We start from the raw sequence: 11,628 nt of genomic DNA on the forward strand, positions 1-11,628 counted from the left end.
ATCTCTGAAAAAATGACCAAGAACAAGAGCCCTAAAATGTATTAATGTGACTGATCCAATTACCAGGAAAACGCCGAACAAAATTGAAGTTTAAAAACACCCAAATAAAATATTTTTCTAAACAAAAACAATTCAAGACCCTAAATTAGAAAGATGATAAGAACTCATTACAATTTAACTTTCCAACCAATCTGCTCTTTATCAAACTTTTTTTGTATTTTATTTTATTTTAAATATAAGGACATTTATTTATATGAAATTTTAGTTACAACAATCATTGCCTCGGACATAAACCAATCCCTAATGACATCAAGATGTTTAAAAACCAATACATGGTACAACTTTTACAACAGAAGTTACTATGACCTGATTGCAATGAAAAAACTTAATAGCTTTTTAAGAATCTTCCCAAGTTTAAACGAACCCAATGACATCAAGAACTTACATAAATATACAATTTTGAAAATTTATAGCTATTAACAAATCTAAGCCCAATCCTTAATTACATCCTTTAAAAGTTAATCGCATACCAGTTTATAAAGTAAACTCTGACTTATATCTTATTGTTTCTTCATGTTTATTTATGGCACAAAATAATCTCTAACCTTGTTTTCAATGCATTGATCATCAACAAAAAACCAAGACATAAATGTGTAAGAGTCCGGTGATAAGGTCATAGAATAGGGCCTACAAAAAGACATGTTGAAAGATCAATACAAATTACACATTTTAAGTAATCTAAAAAAATAAGACTATGCATAAGATTAAAATGGTGCATTACCTAAAGAATAACTATATATGTGTCTATATGTAAATACCAATGCCTCATTTTGATACCAATGTTATTAGGTCGTCATCAGTGATAACCTGGGAGATAAAGAAGGCAAATAGTAGGGTTAATTATATAACTCACATTCAAGCATAGTTAAAAAAAATGATTTCCTTGGTTAATAAACATTTGATATAGATACCATCAAAAGAAAGAGTTTTCACTACCTTTTTCATTTCAGCTACGGATTTAAAGCGCCAAAAAAGATCATTAAGTTCATTTCCCTCAAAGTTATAACCAAGCTGGAGAGAAAATAACATATGTTTACTACATAACTAAAAAAGTTGCTCGTTTTTTTTATCAAAAGATCACAATATCAACATTGCACTTTACCTCAAAAAGTTTAGCTTTTAGAGCATGGCGACCACTGCATAACAATATTTACAAATCATTAATGAATGAATAGGAAGTGATGATATTAAAGAATCAGATGCTAACAATAATCATGTAGCATATAAATATATGAATTACCAACGTGTAATTCAGTATACCTAAGTTTTCCAAGTGTAAGTCCAGACTCATTAGATCGGTGAAGTCCTATATCTTCAGGAGACATGATTTCATATGTGCTTTTGTTCTTTAAAACCCCATCCTACAAAATAGAAAACAATGTCATGCATGTACATGTCTAGTAATTTAAGTAAAAACTATTAAATCAAGCCACATCATGAGTAACATGACATATATAATTAATGTTATATAAAATATAACCAACCCACCTGATGGATTCCACTTTCATGAGCAAAAGCATTAGCACCAACAATAGCCTTATGTGGCTGCACCCTTAGTCCACTGTACTCTTCCACCTATAAATACGACAACGCATGTTCAAAGTGAACCTAGAAAACAATTGTTTAAAAATATTATTAGATGTTATAATTAAGGTTTAACATATACCATCTTGCTAGCCATAACAATATGTTCTGTTTTAATGTCAGTGTAAAGACCACCCAATAATTCTCCTTTGCTTTTTATAGTCATTACCACCTATCATAATTACAAATAATACATTATCAACAACAAGCAATTTAACAATGGAAGAACACTTGATTATTGTAATTTTGTAAATTACACTCACCTCTTCAAAAGAAGCATTCCCAGCTCTCTCCCCGATTCCATTTATTGTTACTTCTAATTGTCTTGCACCCGAATAAGCTCCCTGGAATTCGAATAGGTAAGCATATGAAGCTATGAATCAAACTTTAATATAAAAACATAATGATTAATATATAAGCATATGTACCTCTAAAGTATTGGCAGTAGCAAGTCCTAGATCATTATGGCAATGGGTAGAAATGACGACATTCTGAATTCCAGGGGTGTTGGCTTTTATGTCAGCAATAAGCTGACCAAATTCACGAGGCCAGTTATAGCCAACAGTATCTGGAATGCAAAGAGTAGTTGCACCCGCTTTGATTGCCTCACCCAGGACCTCGTATAAAAATTCTCTATCAGATCTGTTAGCAAATTAACATAACGCAGATTACAGAGATGGACAACAACAACCCCTAATCCTAACAAATTGCACAATTCAGAAAGGAAGTGGAACAAAACACAAAAAAGAAATTGGGCTACATCATGGATTTATGGTCAATTCACCTTCGTTTTGAGCATAATCAACATGCTTGTTCTTCAAATTATACAAGCATACAACCATGAGTCGTATATAACGATCTACCTAACTAGGTAAGTTGACGGGGGATGTGGAGTTTTCCTTGGTGCTCCTCGTCGAATTGAGTGCGGACCAGAATGGTGGAGGTGCATGGCGGTATAGTCTTAGGTTTATGGTCGGACTAGTAAATTACACTAATGGTCCTTATGGTTTGGTCCAACATCTGAGTTTGGTCCCTATTTTTTTTTTTTGTCATTCAACCACCCTTTACTATTTTTTATCACGATTTTAGTCCATGCCATACCCAAAATCGTACTAATTTTTTTATTTACTTATTATATATTTATAATTTTTAGCTTTTAAAATAAAATAGACCCTACCCCCACCTCACCCACTTAAAACCCTAGCCCGATACATATATCTCTGTGTTCTTAAGCTCTCTTGAAGACCTAAACTAATGGACTACGCCTCTAGAAGTTTTTGGTCCGTCGTAGACCATCTCTACGAGTGTAAATGAGTCGACATACTTGTGATTGACTCGTTAAAAACTCTATTCGAACTCGAGTTAAACGAGTCTGAGCCGAGTTCGAACTTAGTTTCAAGCTCATTTATTAAACGAGATAAAGCCCAAGCTTCATCTGCCAAGACTGATTAGACTCACGAGCCTAAACAAACCTATTCATAATAAAATAATATAATTTTTAATTTTCATTTTGAATATTAAATTATAATTAAATAATTAATGATTGAATATCTAATAATTAATGATAAACGAGCCTTTACCGAGCTTAAAAATACAAATGACCTTGATATTTGACTATTAACCAAGCCGAGTTCGAGCTGAGCATTCGCTCGTTTAAGCATGCCTGACAAATGAGTTGAGCATGAGCCTTTTAAGTCATCCACAAATCGAGCTCGAACTTTGAAACTAAAACTCGAATCAAATCGAGCTCGGCCACATGAATTTTAAACGAGTCGAGCCCGAGACTACCTGAGCTCGAGTTTGGCTCGGCTCGTTTACATCTTTGCAGGGATGAAGCTTATGTAAGGCCAGGAGGGGTTGTGGCTCATCCTGTTTTTTTCATAACTAACCCTTAACTATTAAATTTTTTACATATTAAGCCTAAACCTATAAATTTTGACTTTGCCCCCCCCCCCCCCCCCCAAAATCAATACTTCAAGCTCCGTCACTGCATCCTTGACCAACTCTCCACCACCTTCTTCGTCAAACAACTTCTTGTTGCCAATATGGAAATGTAGATTGATTTCTACAAAATGGGTCCACCACTGAATCCGCTAAAGGTCACTCATCACATCTTTAGACCACCATCTTCATCACTAATGATACCGATGGACCATTAGAAAAGGGTTGATGATGTTTGTGGTGACGGGTGGTGATTCTCGGGATGGAAGGGGATCTCAAGTGAAAGGGGGTGATGAAGGGTGGTGGTTGTCGGAGGTGAAAGGGGGCGTTGGTTGTATTTGTTGAAGGTGAATTGGGGTATAGATAGTGACCATTGGTGATATCTGTAACGCCTGTGTTTCTGGGCTTGCCATTTTTAGCAATGTGATAGTCTAGGTTAACCTTTGTAACCCGTTTTGAAATAATAGAAGTGTATTATTTGAGTATTATGTGTTTTGTGCTTAATTGCTTAATTATGTGGTTTGATTAATTAAGAATAAAAATAAGCGTCAAAATTGAAGTGTATAATAAACTTGATATCTTTAGATAATGTTGTAGTAGTTGAAACAAGGTTTCTGAAGATATAAAGAATGTCGAAATCCGAATTATAACGAAGAAGTTATGACCTGTCGAAGTTTCGCGACAGAACCGGCAACGCTGAATGACGTAAAAAGTGGAATTTACGTTAGAGCGATATTTAGCCTTAGTGATCTAAAAGAGAATCGAAGATCTCGTTGTTAGTATCAAAGCGATAAAAAGTTAGGCGAGAACGGACGTCAAACGAAGAAGTTATGAATTTATAACAAAATTTTCTGTACCGGCCTATTAAAAATAGATAATAAAAATAAAGTCAAAATTAGCTAACGGAGTCTAAACAAAAGTTGTAGAGCGTAGTCTCACCTTCGCGTGGATATAAAGAACGTCGAAAACGGAGTTCGTATGAAGGAGATATGAATTTTCGAAGTTTATTAAATAATTAATTATTAAATACCAACCTTATCCGAAGACGAGTCACCGGACTCATCTGGAGTACGCCCAGCGTACTCGAGTACACCCCGCGTATAGCGAAGATGTCGACATTCGCACTCGAGGACTTCGGATGACGCATGCGCTTACGATTTCGGAGCAGTACGCCCCGCGTACGAGGAGGTTTCAGCCTTCTATAAATAGGATGCGAGGGTTCCAGATTTATTTGCTAATTTCCTCTCGTTTTTGTGCCGAAGCTCTGCGCGTAAACCCCCGAAGCCACCCCGAAGCCCCGGTAATATTCCCGAGTCCCGAAGCAAGTCCCGAGATCCCGAAGATCCCGAGAAGTGCGGTTTCCGAGCCGATGCTCTGCTTGCGAGAAGTTCGATTTTTGTGAAGATCTTCCAGATCTACCGAAGAATACTACTTCTACAAGCCGTAGTGCTGTCTGATCATCTTCTGATCAAGTCAGTGTGTAGTTACTTTCTTCTAACGCATAATTATGAAGTATTTTATACGAAATACGTGTTATGTGTATAGTTTTGTTGTTATGTACGTGAATGTATATTCACTCTCTTCAATCTCATAGATCTGATTTGTTTTCTATGAAATACGTGTTATGTGGGTTTGTCTCATCTGTTATGTGAAATATGTATTTGATGAAAATGCTATACAGGTTTTAAACTATGTATAAAAATATATATTTTTATCTACTAATATGTTGGGTAGAACATGGGTAGATAGTTGGTGTGTAATAAACAGATGAGAGGCCTCGATGTTGTTTTTGTTGTTGACCTAGTTATTCAGCGGAGTATGGATAACGACCACATACTCCTTCTAGATAGTCTCGTGGAACGCTAGCAGGTTCATAACCTGTAGGTGTTGTGAACGATGTGTTCACCGGTGTACTCTATCCCCCTCATGGTTGCCTTAGGATATCTATTGTTGAGGAAACCCTTTAGCAGTAATGCCCGTCCCGATGAAAATCCTAGATTAGGTCCCTTGAGATAGATGTTGTTTTAGGGACGTAAAGTGAGGATAACGGGAATGGGTAATCGGGATAGTGATTGGTTGGTGAAATTAAATATAATTTATTTATTGTGGGTTGAAAACCCTATGTGCTCACCAGGCTCCCAAACCTGACCCACTCAGTTTTATTTGTATTACAGGAAGTGACGCAAGGACGTAAGATGGATGAACCATCAAGTTGTTTTGTTTACAAGTTTGTATATGTATATATTTGTTGAATGACTTGTAATATTATTGTTTATGCTTAACGGTCTGTATCGGAACATGACACCCCGGGTTTTAATTATATAATGAAAATGCATCTCTTGATGAAATGCTTTGGTAAACATTGTTTTATCATGTTTTGTTTTTTGGAACAAATTCCGCAATACTTTCAAATCAAAAGGATTTACTCTGAAATTATTTTAAAAAGCATAAATGAAAATCGGTCTTTTTCTGACCGTGATTTTGAGGATGTCACAATATTTGAACAAGAATGGGTGAAAGTGGGGGTACAATTGGTTGGTACGTACCAACAAAATAAATAAACAGTAAAAAATATAAACAAATAAAAATACTAAAAAAATACAAAATAATATTTATAAAAACAATATAATTAGTTTATGTCTGACAAAGATGAAACTTGCGGCTGGTTCAACGAAAAACAAAGCACAAGGACCAGACAATGTTATAATTGAACAAAACATAGAGATCGGAACATAAGGACAATTCTTAAAATTTAAATTTCTGGTTTTCTTATTTAAATTGAATATCGTGTGGTTCGTTTTTTTTTTATTTTTTTTATATATATTATAAAAAGACTTTATGGAATCAAAAGTTTAAAACAGTAGCATTGGAATATGGATGCGACCACTTATAAGTTCTCTAACTCTTTTTATGCCATGTATAGTATCCCACTTTTTATGCCGTGTATCACACGTTTATTATATTTTCATAATGATTAACCAAATTAATATGAAACATAAACACAATAATTGTATCGTTGAAAGTTAACTATGAAAATTGAAAAGAGATATGATACTATTGATATTTCGTAAGTTTATATAAGTAATACACTTTATAGAAAAATGTACCTTCCGGCATCTTCCGGGCTAAATTGAACGTCATTACAGCCCAAACTTCGAGCGTATGCAACCATGGTCCTCGCTTTTTCAATCACTTCTTCTTTCGACATCTTTAACTTATACTTCATATGAATCTCACTTGTAGCTATAAAAATATGTATCCTTGGGAATTTGGCATATTTCACCGCTTCCCATGCTTTATCGATATCATTCTTATTGCATCTTGCTAGACCACAAATAACTGGTATACGACCATTTTGATTAACCTCTGCATTTCCAACCTCACATGCAATCAACTTAACAGTTTCTAGATCGGCTTTGTTGGAAGCAGGAAACCCTACTTCAATGATGTCAACACCGAGTTTTGCAAGTTGATGAGCTATGTCAAGCTTTTGCTTAGGGGACATAGAGGCACCCGGTGCTTGTTCACCATCACGTAGGGTGGTATCCAAGATGCGTACTCGGTTAGGGTCTTGAATATGGTTAGGGATGTAGTTTTGACTTTGGCAACATAGGATTACGTTTGAGTTTGATTTATGGGGTCGGGTTTTTGAGGTTTTGAAATAAGAGTGGATCGCAGTTGGATAGGAAGTGGTGGTGGTGGTGGTAGCGGTTGAAGAAAGGAAACAAGAGATACGTATGAGAGAGGCTTCCATTGATAGCTAGTTTGAAAAGTAACAAAGGTTTTCTGTTGTGTTCAGTGTTTGATGGAGATATATGCGACCATAGAAATTTTCTAATTGTAGCAAAAGGCGTAGGGCTTTGTATCATTAATATATAGGCCAAATTGGGCTACGTCGGCTTTCCCCTAATTAACAATTTGTATTGGTCTACGTTGACTTTGTTTAATAATTAGAATCAACTTCAACTAAATAAATAAAAGGAACTTAAGATAAGATATAAGGAGCGATTCAAATATGATAACAGCAAGCAAGTGGCTTGAAGCATTCAAAGTTCAAACGATAGTCCAAGGTGGCTGTGCCTTCACCTACCAACTTATGGTAGTCGCAATGCAATAACTCGGATATTTAAGGAATTTAGAAAAGCATATCTATTACTTACGATATATAATCTTATTTAACTAAACATCGTCAGATTAAAGTTTCGTGACATAGTAAGAAGGGGTAATTTGACGCGGATCGCCGTTTGCGAGCATTACCAGCGACCCCTTTAGCGGCGACAGTGGGCAATAGCGGCGACATGTAACACGTCAATTACATGTCGGCGTTATTATCCAGTGTCGCAACTAAATGTGTCACCGGTAATGCCAAGATTTCTTGTAGTGTTAATTTTGGACTTCAAAAATAAAGAATCTGATAACAATTAATTATGTGAGCCAATTTTTGTATCCTTAATAATCTTGAAAACAAAGGAATAGATAATTATTATTGATGATTGATGACGGATTACCCGTTCATTAGTTTTTAATAACAGTACAATAATTAGCTCACATAATTAGGGGTGTTCGGTAAAAAGAAATGAAAGGAAGAAAATGGAATTATTTCTATTTCCTTGTTTGTTTAAGGGTGACAAATTAAAAAAATGAGAAATGGAGAGAAAAGAAAAATATACCCAAAACCAAGAAATGAAAAAAGAGGCGGATAGTTAGAAAAAAAGTGGAGAAATGACGAAAGAAAGGGTCGTCTTTCTTGTCTCCCACTTTTGTAGTCCTAACACGTCCACTCCATCTCCGGAGTTTTTGGCATCATTTTCCGATCGACTATTAGTTTATAACCATGAGAACCATAGTTACAATATTAGTTAAATATTTATAGTAAAAATTTAAAATTATTAATCAATTATTTTAAATAAATTATTAATTAAGAGATCTTTTAGTTATATAAAATTATAATCATTGATTTAAATAAATATGTAAAATTATATCAGTTTATAACTTGTATTAATTTTATTTTAATTTTTATTCTAATGTTATTAATTTAAGAGTAAATTACACGAATCGTCCCTATGGTTTAAGGTAATTTGCGTGTTTAGTCCCTAACTTATTTTTTTAACTCGGAAGGTCCCTACTGTTTGTTTTTGTTACGCGTTTGGTCTATGTCTTACCTAAAAAGATTATTTTTCCCTTGATTTTTTAATTTAGTTAGATAAACACTCTCCCAAACCCACCCCTCTAATCTTACGTTGCTTATCCCACTATTTTTTCATATTTAAATAATAGTTTTTTAGGTAAAATAGGGACCAAGAGCGTAACAAAAACAAATAGTAGGGACCAAGCGCGTAACAAAAACAAATAGTAGGAACATTCCGAGTTAAAAAAAAAATAAGTTAGGGACCAAATATGCAATTTACCCCAAACCATAGGGACCATTTTTATAATTTACTCTTAATTTAATGTAATTAAAGTGAGAAATTTAAAATTTAAAATTTGAAATGAATAATCAATAGATTGACAAGTGGTACGCATTAATTAGGAGACATAATAAGGTGACACATGATAAAATGAGAATAAAATATGCATTAATTAGGAGCCTTAATAAGATGATACATGTCAAAAGGAGAATAAAATTATTTTTTTATTAGAATATGAAGATGAAGATGACGTTTAGGAACCGAGACTCAGAGAGCCGATGTAAAATCAGATGCCTCTGAGGAAACTGATTAGAAATGGGTACAATAGAAGTGTCATGGAAGCAGCTTCTTCTCAACGCACTACAGTCTAATTCCCTACTCATATATGATAGATATATCCTTAACACATCGTTTTTCTTTTTTCTTTATCCAAACACCTTCTATCGCAATAACCCTGCTCTCAATTTTTGGTTTTATAGGCAATAATAGGATTCAATGGAATAATTCACAGTTTATAATTTGTGCGTCTTTGAATTCTAATCATGTGCTTGCTTGTTTGAATTCAGTCATGTGTTTGATAACTTGTACTTGTTTGAATTCCAAAGGGGTAGTCGCTACCTATTTTGGCATATTAGTGCAAAATGGAAACCATTTTTAACTTGATATTCTCGTTTATAATCTTTTAGGTACATATTAAAGTTAATTGTGTTCAAAATTGCTATATCATTTCATTTGTAGGGAGTAATGTAAAGATTGCTTTATATGGAATCACCAAAGAGACCTTATTTTGTTTGAGTTGATGGAAGCTAAAAAAGAACCCAATTAATTATTGCAAGAGTCTTAACTAACAAATAACATAATAAACAATTTTGTTTGAGATGATTGAAAGTGTTAACCAATATGAAAATGAACTTGGGCATATGCGACAAAATACCCCATACATAAACATACATAACAGTCAGAAACTAAGATGGGTCTATTTCACCCTTGAATCTATATCAACTTTTTCGGTATCTTTCAATCGGTACTGGGTCTATTTCACCCCTGAGTCTATTTCAACTTTTTTGGTATCTTTCAACCGGTATTGGGTCTATTTCACCCCTAGGTCTATTTTAACTCATTCGGTATCTTTCAACTGGTATTGGGTCCATTTCACCCCTACAACTAAGCATACAAAAACATCAACAAGAGTAATGAAGACATCAAGCACATACGTGGATATTAGCAAGTATCACAAAGACAACTATCATTCTACAAACATAATTCAATGGGCTGGCCTTGGTGACTTCGACCCAAGAGTACAGTGAAGAGACTCACCTAACAAACGATGATCAACTGCTACCGCTCCTACTGCCGCGAAAATAGATTCTATATACCTCCTATACAACCATACAAAGTACACCTTAGCTTACCTTCCAAAACTAGGGGATTGACCAAAAGTCAATGCAAGTCAAAATTCAATGGTCAAAGTTGACTCGTCACTTCATGGTCATCCTTAGCCACGTCGTGGCCCTCAAACAATAAAATGAATGTGTTTCCCTTAGTCACCACGCCGTGGGCATTGGGTTCAAAATGGGTTAAGTTGCTTCCTTTAGCCCCAAGAGCTCCAATGCTCATATCTAGTCCGATATATGGTCTAGAAGGATAAAATTTCATACTTTATCCATTAAGTTCACCCAAAGGAACAAAATCTCAAACCATACTTTCCATAATTTTAAAAACGGCTAAGACTCAACCATTAAGCACTTAATCCTAAAGGTCCTTAGTCTAACTTCTCCAGAATGCTCGTAGGTGTTGGATAAGGTGTCTAAGTCCATAACTATTTCTGGTAAATACTTGACCCGACCCGGCATGGTCCATTTGAGTTACATGGCACCATGCAATTGGATAAACTAAATGAGAGAAATAACACATATGGTTTATTAATATATTATAAGTTATAATATATTAATAATATTATTTAATTAGTTTTGATCAAGAATTAATTAAGTGATCAAAAGAATAACTAATTAAATATATGGGTAGATTATATGAATCTTCCATATCTTATATAGTGGGCTAAAATGCTCCATGGATTATCAAGTTGGGTTCCACCTATAAGGTGCTCCATGGATGCTCCATGGAGTTAACCCATGGATTGAGAAATGAAGATTCATGTTACATTAAGGTTTTACCTAATGCAACACACTATATAAGGACCATATCTCTCCCCAAAATCGGTGACACTAGTGCTACACAAGAGAAACAAGAGGGCTTGGCCGATTTTGAGTGTGTTAGAGTATTCTCTCAAGTTTATACTTTGCATTTGGTGTTGTGTGAAGCATTTGAGGCATCACACTTGAGGTGCTAGGCTCACAAGGTTTCAAGGAACACTTTCAACAACAAGGTATGTAATTCTATCTATTATATACAAAGATAATTGTTCCCCATGTATGCTAGATTGGATCATAGCCTTGAAAATCAACTTTGCATGATAATTAGACAAACACAGATCCAAGGTTATTAGGGTTGCATGTACACTTAGGAAGTGTTAGAATTCTCAAAACCCAACAGTGGTATCAGAGCCTAGGCTTGCTTGTTTGATTTTTGTGCAAACTGCTTGAAAAATCGAGTTTTCTGCTTTCTGCCCGTATGA

General features: G+C 34.8%; 1 protein-coding gene across 1 annotated transcript; it reads right to left on the minus strand.

Moving 5' to 3' along the window:
* Positions 1-225: 225 nt before the first annotated feature.
* LOC145037643 (2-isopropylmalate synthase A-like) lies at positions 226-7,438 on the minus strand. Its single transcript, XM_078986341.1, has 10 exons — positions 6,693-7,438; positions 2,073-2,286; positions 1,908-1,988; positions 1,727-1,816; positions 1,549-1,635; positions 1,321-1,421; positions 1,163-1,196; positions 997-1,071; positions 782-867; positions 226-687 (listed from the first exon to the last, which is right to left on the minus strand). The coding sequence occupies exons 1-9, from the start codon at positions 7,337-7,339 to the stop codon at positions 826-828; spliced, it is 1,371 nt and encodes a 456-aa protein (XP_078842467.1). The 5' UTR covers positions 7,340-7,438; the 3' UTR covers positions 226-687; positions 782-825.
* Between the last annotated feature and the right edge of the window lie 4,190 nt (positions 7,439-11,628).

The sequence above is a fragment of the Lactuca saligna genome, chromosome 1 (genome assembly GCF_052625555.1).
Source record: "Lactuca saligna cultivar CGN05327 chromosome 1, ASM5262555v1, whole genome shotgun sequence".
NCBI lineage: Eukaryota > Viridiplantae > Streptophyta > Magnoliopsida > Asterales > Asteraceae > Lactuca > Lactuca saligna.